Here is a 21,379-nt window from a genome sequence, read left to right on the forward strand (position 1 = left end):
CTCCTGATAGGGTTCTACCGATTATGTAATCAATTTCTCAGGAATCCAATTGTCTTAGTCTATTACGTCATTCTATGCCCATAAATGAATTCCCGTCATGACCTTCTGATAGGGTTCTACCAATTATGTAATCTATTTCTCAGAAATCCATTTGTCCTAGTTGATTACGTCATTTTATGCCCTTAAATGGATTTCCGTCATTACCTACTGATAGGGTTCTACCGATTATGTAATCAATTTCACAGAAATCCAATTGTCCTAGTTGATTACGTCATTCTATGCCCATAAATGGATTCCCGTCACGAGCTCCTTATAGGGTTCTACCGATTATGTAATCAATTTCACAGAAATCCATTTGTCCTAGTTGATTACGTCATTCTATGCCCATAAATGGATTCCCGTCACGAGTTCCTTATAGGGTTCTACTGATTATGTAATCAATTTCTCGGGAATTCTCTCCCTTCGATTACGCAATCAATATATCTCTTCCCCACCTTCCCCTTAGAAACATCAAATTAATTCCCCTTTCTTGAATCAATAATTCCCCTTAGAAACAACAATTAATTCCCCTTTCGTGAATCAATAATTCACCTTATAAACAATAAATTAATTCCCCTTTCATGACATATCAATTAGTCTTGATATCACCTGTTAAATATTATTAGATTTCGCCTTAAAACAATTTGATTAATGATTAACAGTACCTATCAGATATTATTAAACTTTGCCTGGAAACAATTTGATTAATGACTGACTTTAGGTCATTGACCCCATTAAACACGTTTTCTCCCTAGGGACACTATGCCCATATTAGGAGTCCCGTTCGGACCTCCTGAGGCCTTTCTACTTTTGACCCCCCCCCCTTCCCGAAATTTTTGCCCGACTCGTAAAAATGTAGCAAAAATGCATTTAAACAAATTTTTTTGATGAAAAAAAATGTATATCCCCCCCCCCGAACAAAAATCCTGGATACACCCTTGCTTATACAGTAACGAATATTTTATATTTATTCCCCGAAAATATTTCGATGATTTTCAATAAAAAACAAAACAAAAACTATGTTGGATTTACCACACGGAAGGAAAAGTTATAACCTATTAAAATAAGATGTATCTAATCATTTTTAATACAAAATAAATACAAGTAAAATTATTGACTATTTCTACTTCTTCTAGAAGGAGTTGTTATTAAACCGAGTAAAACTGCATCCGCCTCTAATAGCGTCATATCTGTCGACGATCCAAGAAATCGGGTTGACATTTCGAGCTCTTTAAGTCGCAGTCGCACTTTTGCTCCTCTGACATAGTCGCTATAAGAAAAAACTTGATTTAAACCTAAGGTGCTTTATTTTACCATTCACCAAATAAACAAACATACTGAAGGTAAAAGGAAGTCATGGTTACAGCGTTACAGCGTACGATGCTGTAACGCTGTGTGGTTACAGCGTAAGACGCAACCAAGTAAAGAACGAAGTTCCGTCCATAGTAACCGAAAATTTAAAAACGCTTTTTGATAAGACTGTCAAGTGAAAAAAAATTGCATTTGAATGTTACCATGAAGCTGATTCATGAATGTTACAATAATTTTGATTAATCTTAATGGTAAAATGTTATTTCAAAATAAATAGATAGGGCTGGATCAAAGCATTAAGCAAACAAATTTTGGTCCTGTGGTGCGGCAGTAGAAATGATCCCTGGTTCGAAATACGGGATTCAAAGTTCGAACTCAGCTTTAGCAACCCGCCGCAGGACCCAGAGTTTGATTCAGGTGATGAGGTTATGCGAAAGAGTCTCCAAAATAATCCAAACAAGGAGAATAATAAGATAAAAATTCATTCTTAGAGCCCCCTTCGATAGGGGGCTTTAGGCTAAAATATTAGATAAAGTGATTTTAAGCTGTATATATAGAGGAATTCGAATGATGAAATATAAATGTTAGTAGGTACTTGTTGACTAGGTGCTGATAATGTCGTAATTTAGTTTTTGAACTATGGTGGTTACCAGGGGCGCATCTCCAGAATTTTTATTGGGGGCAAGAAGGGTCTCCATCCAGAAATTCAATGGGCATGGGCTATATAATAATTTTTTCTCCAAATTATTGGGGGGTAAATGTCCCCCCCCCCCCGAAACGACGCCTCTTGTTGTTGCTCAACTACCAATATAATCAAGATTATGATTGCGATTTTTTTATAGGATGAAATTTTAGTAAAAATTAGGTACTTACGTGTCATACCGACCAAACACAAGACGTTCGATCTGTTTAAAACCGGTTTTTTGTATGCACTCTCAGATAATCAGCTTAGCCAGAGTGAGATAAACTACTATGCAGGTATATTTTAACTAAATATTTAATATATAGAGATGGTTAGGTAAGGTATTTAATATAATGCTTTCTGAGCGGCCTGCTCTCCTTAATACTCTGTTGTAGTTTCCGTAATTTTGTTGCCAAAGTATTATATTTTCACCATATATTTCATTATGATTAACCGAACTTCACTTCTTAAGTTTTGTCGGAATAACACGTAAGTACCAAAAATCATATCAACATTTTAATAAAAAGAATATAAAGGTAAATGTATTTTCATGATTTTCTTTTTTTTTTAGGGGAAGGGGGATCCAAGTATGTAAAGGGGTATCCAAATATGTAGAGCAGCAAAATTTTATTAGAACTATGTAGAAATCTTAAGAAATCTCCATTAAAATAACTTTTTGGTTTCTGTGTCCACTCGGCGTACTTTCAAATACCAGGTTCCACAGTTAATGATTGGCTATTTGAATGGTTGGATAATAACAGTAATGCCAAAAATTGCTAATACTAATGCCTGCAGACGCATTAGCTTGATTTTTGTAGGAAGCAATTTCCTTGGCATGTTAATATTTATTAGACTGAGATTTTCTGTAGGTAAAGTTTTAAGAGGAGAATAGTGTGATTTCAGGATGGGAGGAAGATACGTTGACCAAGATTTTACACTTTGATTAAGAATCGAGAAGTGTCTGAAACCATTTAATTCTCAGTTTTATAGCTTATTAACAGGCATTTGACTCAGCTGATAGAAAAGTTTTAATGAAGGTCCTCTCTTTATATGATTAAATAAAAAAAAAAAAGTTTTTTAAACTGAAAGTAAGGAGCGACATTAAAACTTAAAACGAACAGAAATTATTCTGTATATGGAAGGGGTTTTCCCCTCCTCAACGCCTCGCTCTTTACGCTAAAGTTTTTTATTGTTTTAAAAAATAAATTTTTGAGACAGAGTCAAACTTTAGCTTAAAGAGCGAGGCGTTGAGGAGGGGAAAGCCCCTTACATATACGGAATAATTTCTGTTAGTTTTAAGTTTTAATGACGCTCCTTACTTTCAGTTTAAAAAAACTTGTTTTTTTCCATTTAATTTGTGAACGTTTTTTAATTAATGCAGGTTTTGATTTTGGCTCACCGTGCATGAATAATTACGAAATTTGCATACTAATTGTACTTTTATTTGGTTAAATGGCTCTCTCAAAACTTGTTTGATTTTATTCACGATCGTTTTAATTAGTAATAAATATACATAACTTACGAATTAACTTACGTAACAAACTTCTATATTCATATATTTTTAATACGTATATTAGGGGGTTAGCCCCCGAGTCAATACCTTGCTCTTTCAGCTAAAGTTCGAATTTCGTTCCAATTCTTTAAAAATGACCCCTTAATCACAAAGGCCGTTAATTAGAATAGATAGCTCTTTTGAAAGCACTAAAAAAACTATAGCGTAAAGAGCGATGTATTGACTTGGGGGAGAACCACCTTATATGCGTAATAATTTCTGTTCATTTTAAGTTCTAATGTTGCTTCTTACTTTCAGTTGAAAAAACTTGTTTTTTTAAATTTAATTTCTGATCGTATTTTAAATAATGCTTGGAAATCCGGCGAAACCCTTCATAGAAATGTCCCTTACCCCAAAGAAACATCCTCCACGGAAAGATTCTCACGAGTAACCCCCTCTTTCAGCCCCCCCCCTACCTGAAAAAAATTCTTCCTGAAAATGTCTGTATACTTCCCAATAACTAATACAATATGTAAGCAATGGGCAAAGTTCATAACTTGCAGCCATTCCCCTGGGAACTGTGGGGGATTAAGCCATCGTAAAAGACATATTTATTAGATTTTTGACTATACTGAACAAAATGGCTATCTCGAAATTTTAATTCGGTGACTATGGGAAAAAATGAGCGTGGAAGGGGCCTAGTTGCCCTCCATTTTTTTTGGTCACTTAAAAAGGGCACTAGAACTTTTAATTTCCGTTCCAATGAGCCCTCCTACAATATTCTAGGACCACTGGGTCAATACGATCACCCCTGGGAAAAAGAAAGAAAAAAAACAAAAAACAAATAAACACGCACCCGTGATCTTTCTTCTGGCAAAAAATGCAAAATTCCACATTTTTGTAAATAGGAGCTTGAAGCCTCTACAGTAGGGTTCTCGGATACACTGAATTTGATGGTGTGATTTTCATTAAGTTTCTGTAACTTTTAGGGGGTCTTTCCCCATTTTTTCGAAAATCAGCCACATTTTTTCAGGCGCGTGACTTTTGATGGGTAAGATTAAACTTGATGAAACTTATATATTTGAAATAAACATAAAAATATCATGCTTTTGATGCATCTATTGGTATCAAAATTCCGATTTTTAGGGTTTTAGTTACTATTGAGCCGGGTCGCTCGTTACTTACAGTTCGTTACCACGAACTGTTTGATCTGGAATCAAAACTGCATTTGTTTGGGAAAAATTATGTTTTAATTTATTAATATCAAAACCACTTTATAAAAAAAAATAAGATACAAACGTCAGCTTTTAAATGAGCCCTTAAAAAGCTCTCTACGATATTCTAGTGGCCCAATAGCACTGGGGAAAAAAACACCCTTATGTTGGAAGTACCAAGAACATTAAAATGGAAACTTTTTTTGCCACGTGGCTTTATCTTAGACCTATCCATACCTGAAAACCAGGGTTTTCTATGATTTTTCTTTTTGCTGTTACAAAGTATTACAGGTCAGAACTCAGTGTTTCCAAATCAAACCATGAAAAACAATATGCGGAAATTAATTCGGTAAATTCGATACCGCCTTTTGGACTTAAAAATTGAAAGATATTGCAGAAATATCTAAATAAATTATTTGGGGATATGTCTTGAGTTTTTCATTACAAAATATTTCATATTTATTCTCCATGGGGTAGTCTAATTCCTTTTTTTTCATCTAGCACTGGCAAAATAGGTTAGGGTGATTTCAATATGCCTTTGTTACAATTGGACGAGTCATGTCTGTATTTGTTTCCTTGGTTCCTGAAGTGAGACAATACATTTAATATTTGTACTTTGTGTGATACAAGTTAAGTAATAAAAGTGATACTTTTGGAATCAAAATTTGGAAGGGATAAAAAAAAAAGAATAATTGGTCTTTCCAAAAAGATGTTCTTATAGGTAAATCAACCGCTAATAATTTTAAGTGTCGAATAATTTTAATAGTAAACAAATTAATCTCTAGCTTAGAGTTTTAGCTATTCCATGCAACATATACTTCTTTCGCATTCCTATTTTTTAACACGATTTTAGGGTTATCCTATAATTTAAAATAATTTTACTCGTCCAATCACCAAATTTTTACCCAGTCATCCAAGTAATATTTGTGTTTTTCTTCTGCTTATTTTTTTCACTCATTTTCCGTAGATTTTTCATACACGTTCTTTGTTTTTAAAACTTGGCACCCACTTAGTTTAAAACTCCCACTCCCCGCCTGCATTGAACATCTTTTGCATTCAAATTAAGTTTTCCTAATTTTTAAGACGTATATGACTGTGCAAGATTCCACTTAATCAATTTAAAGAATTAGATTCCATTTTTAGTGTCCTTGGTACTGGAAGTTTGTCGGGCATGAGAATTTCGATATTACAATTCTTATCTCAATCTCCCACTGTTTCCAGGGGGTTTCAACCTCTTCATCAAGATTCAAAAGAACTTCTTTTTATCATTACTGTCGACATTCAAGACAGAGACGTATTACATTTAAAATACATGAACCAGCGTTAAATGTTGATCATTTTTCATTTGAAAGTTTATTTAAAACGCATTTTTAAGGTTCCGTTTACTATGGCCTATGGTTAACTCTCTACTAACTAAAGGCTATTGTTGCAACTATGTCACCAGATCATTACAGTAAAGCGATTGGCGCTATGTACGAGGATAGTACATGTGCAGCAGTTTGGGTAGGAAGTGAGGTTTGAAGTAGGATTGTGTCTTTCCAGGTTTATATGAATTAAATTGACAGACATAGTCTTAAGAAACACGGCAAAAGATATAGGAGAACATGGTATCAATTTCAAAGGTAAAATACAACTAGTCTTAGATTATGAAGGCGATTTGAGTTTCATAGGTCAAAACATTTGAAAAATGGAGGAATTTTTCGTTCATTAAGAAGATTGAGTCACTTGGACTGCAAGGTGATGTTTGGTAAACAGACTATCAGTCAAGTGGCTAACTTCACAAATCTAATTCCTAAAGATTATGGATGCAGTGAAGATGTAAAAAGTAGAACTTAAAAAAAAGTGTTGCAAGTGTTTTTTACTTTTTTTTCGGTTGAAAAAAGTTTACAAAAGTAGGAAGACAAGTCGACGGACTAAGATTAGAATACTAGAAGCCAGAGTGATGACACTGGTCAGGCGAGGACCCAAAACATAGTAGAGGTTATTTTTCTGAAAGGTTGAGGAAGATATGCTAGATGTTTTCCAAAGGAATTGTTTAAGGATAGTTTTAGTTCTTCTACTCGTTTAACTAACGTTTGGTTTACCAAATGGGCTATGAGACACAAACTTTTGCTTCAAGAAGGAAGAGTTTCTTTTTTGTTTAATTAATATTAAAAAACTTTTTCCACGAAATAAGTTTGTCAAAGAAAAGTAAAGAGCTCTATTAAATAAAAAATGAGCAGAAATAAAATCAAATAATCTACCAAGCGTGAAATTACCACAAATCAGCATCGATAAATAAATGAAACCCAAAACGAACTGAAATTAACTAAAGTTGGGCGCAAAACCCCCATGCCTTCCCAAGGCCAGAACATAATTTGCACTTTACTGATAAAAATATAAATGTTTCTGCTTTTATAACTTTAATAAATCAGATAATTTTAACATTTTGATTACTAAATATCAGTATATGTATATTAAACTGACAATGCACATTCATTTGCATTTTTTCAGTAAAGAGCAAATTTTGTTCTGGGCTTGGGAAGGCATAGGATTTTTGCACCCAACTTATGTTAATTTCTGCTCGTTTTGAGTTTGAATCGGTTATTTATTGTAATTTCTGTTCGTTTTGGGTTTCATTTATTTATCGATGCTGATTTGTGGTAGTTTCACGCTAGGTAGATTATTTGATTTTATTTCTGCTCATTTTTTGCTTAGAGGAGCTCTTTACTTTTCTTTGAAAAACTGATTTTATGGAGAAAGTTTTTTAAATTAATTTCTGTTCGTTTTATATTGACAAAGTCTTTTCAGGGAAAAATAAAATAATAGTTTAAATCTGGTTTTTTTTTAATAATTTATAGTTTGGCATGCTATTTGTGTGCTGGAGAAAAATTTTCAGCAAATTTTAACAACATACACCGTTTTAAAATCTGGACAAAAATAGTACTGCTTAATTTAGTTTCATACCTCCTCTAGTGGACCTGAAATGTAAAACTTGATACCATTCGCAAGACAATCTGTTTACTTTCTTTGATAGCTTGGATACACTTACGCTATTTTGATTTGGTTAAATTTTAAGAGCAGAAATGGGAGGGTTGGCGTGGGAGGGTGCTCGTTGGCGTGGGATCGTGCTGCCTATAATTTTTGCAACAACTTTCTATATAAACCTTATGTGCCCCAAGGGCATTAATTACAACCCGTGCACTGAGGCCTCTGAGGGGGTTATCATGCTAAAAAACATAATTTATAAAACTTTCAACTACATTGAACAAAATGGATATCTAAAACTTTTTATTTGATGTGTTTTGGAAAATGGTGGGCGTGAGAGGGGCGTTAGTCGCTATCCAAGCACTTTCAACTATTAAAAAAGGCACTAGCCCTTTCATTTTCCAATTAAATGAGCCCTTTTGAAGTTTCTACGACAACGCTTTCAATAAAAACTTTATATGCTCCAGGGCATAACTTACAACCCTTACCCTGAGGGCTGTGGGGGGAGGGGTTATCATCTTTAAAGACCTAATTTCCAAAACTTTCCATAACGTTGAACAAAATGGATATCTAAAATTTTTGATTGGATGTGTTTGGGGAAAAGGTGGGCATGAGAGGGGCTTAGTTGCCTTCAAATCACTTTCGACTATTAAAAAGGGTACTATCCCTTAGTATTTTAAATAGAATGAGCCCTTTTTCAAGTTTCTACCACAAAGATTTCAATAAAAACCTTATAAGCCCCCAGGGCATAGCTTATAATCCTTGCCCTGAGGGTTGTGGGGGAGTGTCCTCCTCAAATACATAATTTCTATCTGAAAATCAACTACGCTGAACAAAATGGCTATCTCAAAATTTTGATTAGATGTGTTTGGGGGAATGATGGGCGTGGAGGGGGGGGGGGCGAGTTGCCCTCTAATCACTTTCGACTATTAAAAAGGGCACTAGCCCTTTGAATCTTCAGTCGAATGAGCTTTTTTTGAAATTTCTAGAACAACGCCTTCTTTAAAAACCTTATATGCCCCCAGGACATAACTTAAAACCCTTGCCCTGAGGGCTGTGGGGGAGTGTCCTCCTCAAAAATATATTTTCTATCGGGAAATCAACTACGCTGAACAAAATGGCTGTCTCAAAATTTTGATTGGATGTGTTATGGGAAATGATGGGCTGAGGGGGGGGGGCCGGGTTTGACACCAATCACTTTTGACTATTAAAAAGGGCACTAGACCTTTGAATTTTCAATCGAATGAGCCTTTTTTAAGTTTCTACTACGACACCTTCTATAAGAACCTTATATGCCCCCAGGGCATAACTTAAAACCCTGGCCCTGGTTGTGGGAGTTTCCTCCTAAAAAACATATTTTCTATGTGGAAATCAACTACGCTGAAAAAAATGGCTATCTCAAAATTTTGATTGGATGTGCTTTGGGGAATGATGGGCATGGAGGGGGGGGGGCTAGTTACCCTCCAATCACTTTCGACTATTGAAAAGAGTACTAGAACTCTCAATTTCCAATCGAATGAACTCCTTTTGAAGTTTCTACGACGACAAATTCCATATGAAGTGCCCAGCCCTAAAGAAAAAAAAAATAATACATAGTACATTGTGCCAACATCGTTCTTATATGCCCTCAGGGCATAACTTAAAACCCTTGCCCCGAGGGTTGTGGGGGAGTGTGCTCCTCAAAAACATATTTTCTATCTGGAAATCAACTACGCTGAACAAAATGGCTATCTCAAAATTTTGATTGCATGTATTTTGGGAAATGATTGGCGTGGGGGGGGGGGGGTGCTAGTTGCCCTCCAATCACTTTCGACTATTAAAAAGGGCACTAGCCCTTTGAATTTCCAATCAAATGAGCCTTTTTTGAAGTTTCTACGACTACGCCTTCTATAAAAGCCTTATTTGCCCCCAGGGCATAACTTACAACCCTTGCCCTGAGGGTAGTGGGGGAGTGTCCTCCTCAAAAACATAATTTCTATCTGGAAATCAAGTACGCTGAACAAAATGGCTATCTCAAAATTTTGATTGGATGTGTTTGGGGGAATGATGGGCGTGGGGGGGGGGGGGGGCTAGTTGCCCACCAATCACATTCGAATATTAAAATGGGCACTAGCCCTTTGAATTTGCAATCGAATGAGCCTGTTTTGAAGTTTCTACGACAACGCCTTCTATAAAAACCATACAGGCCCACAGTGTATAACTTAAAACCCTTGCCCTGAGGGTTGTGGGGGAGTGTCCTCAAAATCAAATTTTTTATGTGGACATCAACTGCGATGAACACAATGTCTATCTCAAAAGTTTGATTGGATGTGTTTGGGGGAATGATGGGGGTGGGGGGGGGGGTTGGGTTAGTTGCCCTCCAGTCACTTTCGACTATTAAAAAGGACACTAGCCCCCACAATCTCCAATCGAATGAGCCCTTTTCGAAGTTTCTACGACAACTCCTTCGATACGAAGTGCCTGTATGAAAAAAAAAACACATTGTGGTCACATCGTTCTTTACTTAGGCAGCGCTAGAGCGCTGCCTATGATTTTGCATGTCCGTTTGTGAACATGGAATGAAGACCGTAAATAAAACAATAAGCGGGACGAAAATGTGGTTCGATCCAGCTTCACGGGGAAGGATGACAGATTTCCGAGAATCCCTACTTCATATTATGTATAAAAACTAAAATCACATCAGTTTGCAGTCACATCTTTTATAAATAGTTAATGGTTAAATATACAATGATAATAATTAGGGACAATAAACGCCATCTACATTGAAGTATTCACAAGATAGCAATTTCAGACTTTGACATTGCATTCTGATGGTATTTTAAGAATGTATTCCCATGACAACTTGACAAACTGACAGCATTTTGAAGATGTATTTTTATATCATCGATATTTTTAATATCGATGTGGTAAAACATCGATACAGAAATTAACAGAAATGAAACAGAAATTAACAGAAATTAAACAGAAATTAAACAGAAATTAACAGAAATTTCAAACAGAAATTAATCTCGTGTGGTAGTGCAACAGTTTTAACCTCAGCTTATTGATACAGGACTCACTGTTGAAACTCAGACTTACCAACACACTGGAAGGCTGATATCAGGACCTTAGTTGTCAAGGAGCGTTGTTAATCTGGTGACATTGTTAATCCTGTGTATGCAAGTTGTCAAAAGGGGTAATCAGATATATTTTAGGAGCGGTTTGGCGCATAAAGTTGGAACTTACACAGGGATTGTTGCTTGGGAGGTTGAACTAACCAAAAGACAATATTTTTATCCTTATGCTACTTCTTCTACTTAGATTAATACTACCACTGCTATTACTGGCAATAAGGCTAAGGGTATTAAGGCTAAAAACATAGGAAAACAGTATTAACCTAAATCGAAAAATTCTATGCAGAAATAGGTTGTCAAACCAATGTATCAGAAGTGCCTATTGAACGGTTTATGATACAAACCGATAATTTTCGTACATTTGCGAAAACTCGCAAAATGTACGACTAATTTCCACAAAGACGACAAGTGTGAAAACCACATTCTGAGTATGAATTTAACATTTAGCGAGAACAGTCAAGTATACAGGAGGGGGAGGGGCTCCAGGCCTGCCCCTTCTCCCCCGAAATAATTATTTTCCAAAATTTCTTATTCCTTTTTATTCAAACTATCAAATATTATTTTTATTATTGCCCCCCCCCCTCCCCGGAAAAAACTCTTGCGGACGGTCCTGAAGAGAACTACATATAAAAGATGATTTAAAATTATTTTGGCCTGAAAATGTCTTTGCTGGTTTCTAATCCCCCTGGTTAAAAACTTAAGGCAAACCCCCTTCCAGACACATAAATAAATAGGATAAACATATACGGTAGACTATACATTTTCTATAAATTCCATTAGACGCCCTACACACTCTGGTCGCGAATAGGTTAGAACGGACTTACCTCCCATTACGCAATGGACGCTGGCAAACACAATGAAATTTTCCTCCAAAGTCAATGTACAAATCATCATCTACCACATGATATATTTTCCCTTCAACCACTTTGCCATTTGGGTCTCCAAGCTAGGAAAAGAAAACACTCATGTCAAAAAAATGGTCAGGTCGAGACTTTAACTGAGCAGAACATACCCAGTGATTTAGTGCAGTTAATTTTGAATTTACCTTTAACTGTCAATCCTGGTCAACAAAGTCATCCAGCTCATTAATGATGCTATAATAAAGTTAAATTTAAAGTATAAGTTAAAAGTTTAAGTATTATTATAGCACGAAATATGTTAAAAGAATGTTTTCTTTCCAGTAAGTATTTAATCAATATGAAATTAACAATTTTAAAATTTGTTTTTGCTAAATTATCAAATTTACCACATTTTCTAATAATCGAAATTATGTCTTGAGGATAGATTTGGTCTTGAATAACTGGAAATTTGAAGAAAATATTATTACAGCATTAGAGCCAATATTTCTAGAAATACTTGTAGTAAAAACATTTGTCTTCTATTAGAGGTTTTTTTGTGTAACTTTTTTTCTTGTCTATATTCGTTAATGTTTCTTTGCAGTTTACCGCATTCTAAATCGCGTGTTTTTTCCTTTGACTGATTGTGATTTCGGAAGATGATCTTTTGGGTTCTCCAAAGATCCAGAATCTAAAACAATTCAGAATACTGATGTACCAAGGACATTGGAAATAAATCTGATCGTTTGAATTGGTTAAGTTCAAGCTTATATAATCATGCATATCTTAAAAATTATAAAAAAAACGGGAATTCAGTTTTTAATGAAAAAAAAGTTGAATATGCAGTTCTACAGTTTTTGGTGGTAACGGGCACTAAGTTTAAAAAAAAGAAACATGGCTGAAAAATTGGCAAAAATAAACAAAAGACACATGGAACCAAATAGCGTGAGAAGGTGCAGCTTTTCTCAGAAGGCTTAATTGTCTTTGGGAATCGTCACATTGTTAATATTTAAATTTTCAGAATTCAGTTTTTAATGAAAAAAAAAGTTGAGTATGCAGTTCTACAGTTTTTGGTGGTAACGGGCAATAAGTTTAAAAAAAAGAAACATGGCTGAAAAATTGGCAAAAATAAACAAAAGACACATGGAACCAAATAGCGTAAGAAGGTGTAGCTTTTTCCTGAAGGCTTAATTGTCTTTGGGAATAGTCATATTGTTAATATTTAAATTTTTACGGAAAAAAGCATTGCCAAATTTTACATGAGGAAATTTTTCCTCTTTTGTTTTACCGATTCAACCTGGCAACTCTGGTGTCAATATGGCACTGCCCAAAAAAATGTCATAATTTTGAATAAACCGAAGTCAACATGGCACTGCCCCAAAAAATGTCATAATTTTGAATAAAACCAACATTCTTGTTGAAAATCTGCCAGTTTATAAGTGGCCACGGAATTCCTGTGCTGTTTTAAAATCACTCTTCTGTGATTAGGCAGTGCAGCGGCAGAGTGCACCTGGGACTTTGACGATAAATCAGGTCAGTCCAGTTTTCGTCAAGAAAAAAATCCGGGTGATAATTTATTGCGCTCCCTCGCATTGTGCATCCCTAGGCCCGGGTATAATGGTAACTCTGGGCCTGTTTATACACGCCGTGATGAAAGTGCGAAGTCCACAAGTGGAGTGAACGTAACAATAATTTCTAAGTTTTCCTGATTTATCTAGAGATTGTTCGTAGTAAACAAACGATGCACAAACATGTCGAAATAATCAGTATTTTACTTCTAAATCATTTAATCATGCTTTCTATATCTCAAGAATTCTTAATTATGAAGATCGGCATAATTATAAAATTGAATGCATAAAATCTACTGGCAAAGAGCTAGTATTTTCAAAGGCTGAAGCATTTTGTTTACTTTTTAATCATGTTTCAGATAATTTATCTCTTGGAAATCGGTGTTCCAATACAGCCTTTACAGAATTGCAACTGGGCTCACACACTTGTTCAATTTGAAAATTTTTGCGAATAACCATGTACAGCACAACTTTATAGCCGCATTATGTTCGCAGAAATACTCAAATCTCAAGAGTAAGTCTTAAAGATTACTCGACAAGAGAGACGAATCAAGACATAATTTGCTGAAATTGAAAAGAGAGAAGCTTTTTAAACCAATTTTTTGTCATTTCCACTTTCTGCTTCTATAAGACAGGTGCTTGGTAATTTATAAGACCACACTGGCTAATCTTGCCAAGAAGAAAACACGAGGATATTTCCAGCCAGTTAAAATGAAAATCAAATATTTTAGCCGAGATGTCCACTCAACCGTCACCCTTTCACCGTTGCTTTGAGAGGGTCTTTTCTTATTTCAATGGTTGTTTTTTAGGGCGTGTCTTTATTTTTCTATTTTGGCACCAAGGACGGTTAAGCGGAGGTCTCGGCCCAAATATTGCAAATCGTTTTCACTGGCTGAAAATATCCTTCTTTGCGACGGTCTTATTCTCATCTTGGAGTGTAAGTGTTACGTTAAAACTGACAAAAAAAAAATCATCATCTGAAAATCTTTTTTTTTAAATTGTGTGACTACACTAACGTTTGTGCATTAAACTACTAATAGGACCTATCGTGAATAACAAATTCTTTTCGGTACTTTTTTTCATAGCGCCTATGTTATAGCACCTATGTATATAGAAGCTAAGTAGAACCTGTTTCTCTGACGCTCATTTCTAATGAAATATCCCAAGATATATAATTTGGACTATAAATTTGCACATTAGGGGTGGGGGTAAAGTGTTTGGACAATTTGAAGTTATAAAACAATTCTTACTTTATAATATGCAGAATAATTGTACCTAACACATTTTGCATGCAGACCCACTGTACTTTACCCCAACCCCCCTAATGTGCAAATATATAGCTCAAATGTGTTTCTAAAGTATTATATTTTCATTATACATATCGCAAATTAAATAAATTCCATTCAATATATATCGCGAACTCAATAAAAGCCGGTTCTACTTATCTTCTAGACATAGGCACTATAACAAGCAAGAACCTTCTTTTCATTACCTGCATCAATTTTGAATTTCGTATGAGTTCATCAAAAGTCTTTGGTTTTGCTTCAATAGGTTTTTCCTGTTCTGTTGCCTTAAGAGCCAAGTCCTGCTGATCCTGAAATGCTTTTGCAAAGCCTCCAAGCTGTGCTATTTCCTCTTTCTCTTTTGAGTAATATCGCATCTGATTCACCCTAGATAAAAAGGGCATAGCTAAGCATGTAGGAACATTTTTTGATCCAAGGCAGCTAAATACTAACGGAATTCTGGACGCCATGATTTGGTAAATTATATCCCCACGGAATATTGATTGCTGAAACTAGAAATTAACGAAATATATTAATGAAGAACTCTTTTGTGGTACACGCTAAATTAACATCGAACATCACATAGCTTAACAAACTACTACGAATAACTTATCACATCACTAAGCCGAAAGAAACCAAAACAGATGCAAACGCTCCTCCTCCCCCTAATGTGTTCCAAGCTTCACTCTGAAGTTTTGATGACTTTTTTTGCAAGGATTGCAGAGTGTCCTATTTTTTCATGCATTTAGGTCCCGGTTCTACAATATGAATATAGACTTTTGAAAAGTGAATTTTCAAAGAAGAAATATTCGTCTAATTAATGTAAAACTTTGTTAGTAAGTGGCAACCACTAAAAATACGATGGGCGCCCCCCTTAGGTGCTAGTAATTAATTAATTATTACATGATATGTTTGCGAAACCACAGAACCTTTTTCTTTACAGAGCCAGTCCCCTGACAAAATAACACTTATATAGCTTTATAGAGAGATATATAACTTTGAAAAGCTTACTTTTTTCCCAATCATGAACCTTATTTTGAATTGTTGAAAACTGGCCTTGTTGAAAACTAAATGTATCTTGAACATTACACTTTTGTTTTTCAAATAATCGACGAATAATAAATATAACGTCACTATAATAATCAAGACGACCAGAAAGAACTACTGAAAATAAATGGAATATTTGATATATAATGAAATTAGTTTTTGGAAACTCAGCAGCTCAGAATTTTAGTGCGCTGCAATTCCTATTTCACTTTTTAATATTGTAAATATATAAGAAAATATTTGTAATATATTTCGTTTTTAGTAAAGCACAAATGGCGCAATAAGCTTTAGACTTTTGCAGTTAGGGAAGGGGAAACAGTGAAGTAGCCAAATTCTTGTTTGTAGCAATTGGTGTTCGTTTTAAGTTTGAATTGAGCAATCAATATAATTTTTACTCGTTTTAAGATTCATTTATTCATCTATATTAGTGCCTGCTATCTCTGTTTTCTATGATCGTTTACTTTAAATTCTGTTCGTTTTGCTTTTCGTTAATTGTTTACTAATAATTTTTGGTCATTTTGAGTTTGTATTATTACAAGAATTTATTTCTGCTGGTTTTAAGTTTAATATGGATTTTTACTTTTTATAGAAAAGTTCTCTTTCGCGAATTTTTTTTATTAATTTCTGTTTTTTTTTTGGTCGCCAAAGTTCTGGTTAAAATAATGAATATTTCTCCAGTTTTCATGTCTCTGGCGCATGAGTTACAATATATAATTCTAATTTAATAGTTCTAATTAGCAGTTTTTTATTTATTTCAACACCTTCTCAACATTCCCTGAAAGTTTCAACTAAATATCATTATCCGTTTCTCGGATATTCCAGATACGCCCCTCTGACAACCTAGATGCACAAAGTATCGTTCTATTGAATATTCTAACCCTTAGCCGCTCCTAAGATATTGAAGATATATTCTGTTGATGACCTAGATGCACAGTGTATTTTGATTTAGTTTGAAATCTCCCTAGGCAATCCTTGAAGGTTCATGCACTGTTAAACATCCCCTGAAAATTTCAACTTAATGTCCTCTTCTTGAGTAATGTTTTTGCATTCTTTTAACAATCAGCATGCACATAGTGTGTTTTGATTTTGTTCAACATTTCCTAACATTCTCTGAAAGTAGCCGCAAGCGTAGTATCAGTTGCAATCATTCGCAGTCACAGTCAGATAGTATTTTTTGATTTAGCTCAATATACCCCTCGATATTACCAAATTTTACCTCAATACCCCTTAATATTTTCGGACATACCCAGGATCAAACACCCACCCCTTTCCCAATGATAAATCCTGCCTGCTAAAAAAGTGGATAATTTACAATCCTTGACCCCCTGGCTCTGTAGGCATGGAATCCACGCGCTCAAAGCTTTTAGACCTTCTGACTACTTTGAAAAAAACAACAAAAAACTTTTTAATATTTCTATGAGTGTAAAGGGGAACATGGGCGTAGGCAGCATTAGGCAGCATATTGTCTAGAGGGGGGGGGGGGGTAGTCGATAGTGTGATGGAGTTTTATCAACTGCTTTTTCCAAACCATCTGCTTTTGCAGCCATAGCTAAGGTAAATTTGACGGTCTAGGGGGGGGGCATCTGCCCCCCTGCCCCCTCCCTACGCCCATGAAGGGGAACATCTAAAAAGGCAAGAGGAGGGAGGCTGGTTGCTCTTAGTGTCCTTTTTCTTTTACCTCTCAACATGATTTTGAAGTTCTAACTTAATACCCATAACCATTCCTTAGATATTGCTATTGTACCCTTATGACAGCCCTCCTGCATAGTGTTTGATTTTGTTTGACATCCCCTCAAAACTTTCAAAAGGTTTTACCTTAAAATCAGCCTTTTTAGAGACTCAGGATAAACTTGCCCCCTTATATATAGACAAATGGCAACTTGTGTAACGTACAAAACTATCACTGGGAGCCGTGGGATGTTTTTTCATCCCTGAAAGCATTGTCACTTGACTTTTTGACAATTTTCAACAAGAAGGCTATTCCAAATTTTGATCACATGTCTTGGGGAACATTGCTGCTTAGAAGGGCATGGCAGTGGTGTTGGTTGCCCTCCCCTCATTTTTCAACATCCCCCTCAAAATGTCCTGAAAGTTTAAACTTCATACCTTCAGCCGTTCTCGAGAAACTACACATAGTATCTTTTGATTTAGTTAATTATACCCCTCAACATTCCCCGAAGGTTCGCCTTAGTACACATAACCTTTTCGAACACAATCTGAATCAAACATTCTCCCTTTTCCAAACGACAAGTCCTACAATTAAAAAAGAGTAAACTGTATAAATTACAATCCTTGACCTGGAGGCTTGGGGGGGGATCCATAGCTGTCAGACTTTTTGCCTATTTTGAAAAAAATCCCTTTTCAAAACTTTGATCAGTGTTAATGAGAGAGGGCACTAAAAATGGCAAGGGAGCTTGCAGTCCTCCAATCACTTTCCGACATCCCCTCAACATGACCCGTAAGTTTCAACCTAATACCCCTAGCCGTTCCTTATATATTGCTGATACGCCACTTTGACAACCAGCATACACATAATGTGTTGACTGTGTTCGGCATTCCTCTCCAAAGCTGTGGAGGGTCATGTCATTCCCATAGGCATAATTATATTGAGCTTTAGACTATTTTGAACAAGATGGCTATTTCAAAATTTCGCTCAAATGTTTTTAGAGTGGTCAGCTAAATACAGCATGGGAGGGGGCTCGAAGCCCTCCAACCACTTTAAAACATTCACCTTAATATGTCCTAAAAGTTTCAGCTTAATGCCCTCAGCCGCTCTTAAGATGTTGCAGATCCCTTTTTTGCTAAACTGGATGTTTATAGTGCCCTTTTGATTAAGATTAAGACACCCTCAACATTATCTAAAGTTTTACCTTAACACCCTTGGCGTTTTCGTAATACACCCAGAATCAAAACTTTCATCCCTGGAGACCTAGCTATTATACCTTTTGACCAGTTTGAACAAAATGATAGTTACAAAATTAGGTCATTTTTGAGGAGGGGCACATAAAAAGGGCGAAGAGCAGGGGGAGGGCTGGTTGCCCTCTAATCTCTCTTTAACATTCCGTCAACATACCTTGAAATTTTCAACCTAATACACTCAGCTGTCCCTTAGATATTGCTGATATTATCTTTTCACATCCAGCACAGAGAAAATGCGTTTGTTTGTGTTTGACATCTCTTAACATTTCCTTAAAGTTTCACCGTAATACTCAAGGCCTTTTTTTGAGATCCAGGATCAAGCATGTTCTCTTTCTTTGATAAAAGACCTTGTATGTTATCAGTGAGCAACTTGTACAACTTACAGCCCTTACATCTGGGGTGGGGGTTGTCAACCCCGGAGGAATAGTCATTTGACCTTTGGACTATTTTCAACAAAAAACTTTTTCATAATTTTGATCAGATCCATTTGGAAAAAAGGTGTTAGGGGGGGCTGGTTCTCCTCTGATCACTTTTGACTCTTAAAAAAGCAACTAGAACTTTATATTTCCAACCAAACGAGCTTCCTCCAAAGCTTATATGACAACCCCTTCCATAAACGTCTTGTGTTAATAATTGGCAACTTGCATAACTTACAACCCTCTCCTCCAGGCCGTGGGGGGTTTCGTCAACCCTCGGCGAATAGTTATTTGACCTTTGGACTATTTTGAACAAAATGGCTATCTCAAAATTTTGATCAGATACATCTTGGGAAAAATGGCGTGGGGGGGGGGGGGGTAGCTGCCCTCCGATTACTTTTGACTGAAAAAAGGCAACAAAACTTGCAATTTTCAATCGACTGAGCCCCTTCCGAAATTTATACTACCACCCCTTCCGTATGAAGTGCCTCTGGGAGGCAATAATATATAATAAAACATTGAAGCCTTATGACCTTTTACTATAGGTGACGCAATAGTGTTGCCTCTGATTCATTGAAGAAAAATCTTTCCGAAAAAGAAGTTTTTCAATGAAAAATAAAGAGCCATATAAATTTTAAGACCATGAGAAACAAATTCTTATAATAATTCGAAATGAAACGACCAGAAATTACTATTAAAGAATAAATGAAAACCAAAATGAACAGAAATTAAATAAATAATTTCAGCAAACAATCATACAACAGGTATTAACACAAATGAATCAATAAATCTTAAAAAAAGTAAAACGTAAATTGAAAATTCAAATGAGACTTTAACGAACAAAAATAACCACAAATAAGAGTTTGGCAGCTGCCCCCTTCCCCCTAAATGCCAAAGTTTAAAGCCTACTATGTCATTTGCGTTTTTTGAAAACTAGGCCTACATATGTTTTGAACAGTCCTTGGAAAGAACTAATAAAATGATACTGAATATTTGATATATATAATGATATTAATTGATGAAAGCTCAGCAATTCAAAATTATATTTCAATGTAATTTTTATTTTCAATGTTGTATGTACAAAGGAAAATATTTTTTACACAATTCGTTTTCAGTTAAGCGCAAATGACGCAGCAGTTGCCAAACTCTTATTTGTCAGTGATTTTTGTTCGTTTGAAGTTTCATGTGAATATTCAAATTAAGCTTTACTCGTTTTAAGATTTATTTATTCATTTATATCAGTACCTGTTGTAGGCCTATATTTGTTTCCTATGGTCGTTTTTTTAATTTCTTTTCATTTTTATTTTGAATTAACATAAAAAACCTTTTCCACAAATATAATTTCCAATCGAATGAGCTTCTTTCGAAATCGCTGCGACAACTCCTTCTACATTGAAGTGCCCTAATCTAAAACCAAAAGAAAGGGGGAGGGAAGGTAGCTGCCCCCCGATCACTGTGACTCTTAAAAAGTGCCCTGGAACTTCTAATTACCAGTCCAATTAGCCTCCCTCCAAAGTTTTTACGACCAGCCTTTCTATAAAAACGTTATATGCCCCCACGGCATAACTTACAACCCTTGTCCTGAGAGCTGTGGGGGGGGGGGGGTGTCATCCATAAAGACATAATTTTCGGACCTTCCAATTACACTGTCTCAAAATTTTGATTGGATGTGCTTCGGGAAATGATAAGCGTGGGGAGGAGAGGGGGGCTGGCTGCCCTCTAATCCCTTTCGAATACTAAAAAAGACACTAGACGTTGCAATTTCCAATCAAATGAGCCCCTACCAAAGTTTCTATGACAGCCCCTTCTATAGAAAGTGCCCTGGTCAAAAAAAAAAATAATACACTGTGCCCACATTGCTCTTTCCTTAGGCAGCACTATTGAGCTGCCTATGTTTGTTATAGAAATTTATTTTTGCAGGTCTTAAAATTAATATGGCTCATTACTTTTCTTTGAAAAACTTCTTTTTCAAAAAGTTCGTTTTTAATAATTTCTATTCATTTTTGATTGCCTAAGTTACAAGTTTTCAAAATTCCCCAATTCAACATCAAAGTTTCGTGAGAGTATCAACACATCTAAGTATTTTCTTTTTTCAAAATTAAAGTTTCAAAGTTCAACACCCACCTCAACATTACCTGAAAGCAGTTAAAAGTAGATGTAATAGCAGTTGCAAGCAGTCACGTTCGCAGTCGCAACCATACTTATTTGCAGCCGCAATAGTAGCAGAGGCACGAAAAGTTTTGAGTTAACGCTCTTACCTGTTTCTTAAAATATTGCAGATAGGCCTATTACATATCTTGGAGACAGATAGTTTCTTATGATTTAGCTCACATACTTCAAAACATTTTTCAAAATGTTGCCTCGAAACCCTTAGCCTTTTCGGACACACCTAGGATTAAACATTCCCTCCATTCCGAATAATACATTCTGCACTAAAAAATGGACAAATTTACATTCCTTGCCCAAGGGGCTGTGGGGGCATAACATCCCCA

At 35.6% G+C, this 21,379-nt stretch overlaps 1 protein-coding gene across 1 annotated transcript in view; it reads right to left on the reverse strand.

The window, feature by feature from the left end:
- Positions 1–1,108: 1,108 nt before the first annotated feature.
- mRpS28 (mitochondrial ribosomal protein S28) overlaps positions 1,109–21,379 on the reverse strand; it is a 45,571-nt gene continuing 25,300 nt past the window's right edge. Inside the window, exons 2-4 of the mRNA XM_089089007.1 lie at positions 14,715–15,017; positions 11,643–11,764; positions 1,109–1,309 (exon numbers count right to left, since the gene is read on the reverse strand). Of these exons, the coding sequence (XP_088945133.1) occupies positions 1,150–1,309; positions 11,643–11,764; positions 14,715–15,017 (585 nt within the window). The 3' untranslated portion in view covers positions 1,109–1,149. The remainder of the gene's footprint in view (positions 1,310–11,642; positions 11,765–14,714; positions 15,018–21,379) is intronic.

This window comes from Artemia sp. Qi Xiang Cuo, chromosome 5 (genome assembly GCF_049724085.1).
Source record: "Artemia sp. Qi Xiang Cuo chromosome 5, ASM4972408v1, whole genome shotgun sequence".
NCBI lineage: Eukaryota > Metazoa > Arthropoda > Branchiopoda > Anostraca > Artemiidae > Artemia > Artemia sp. Qi Xiang Cuo.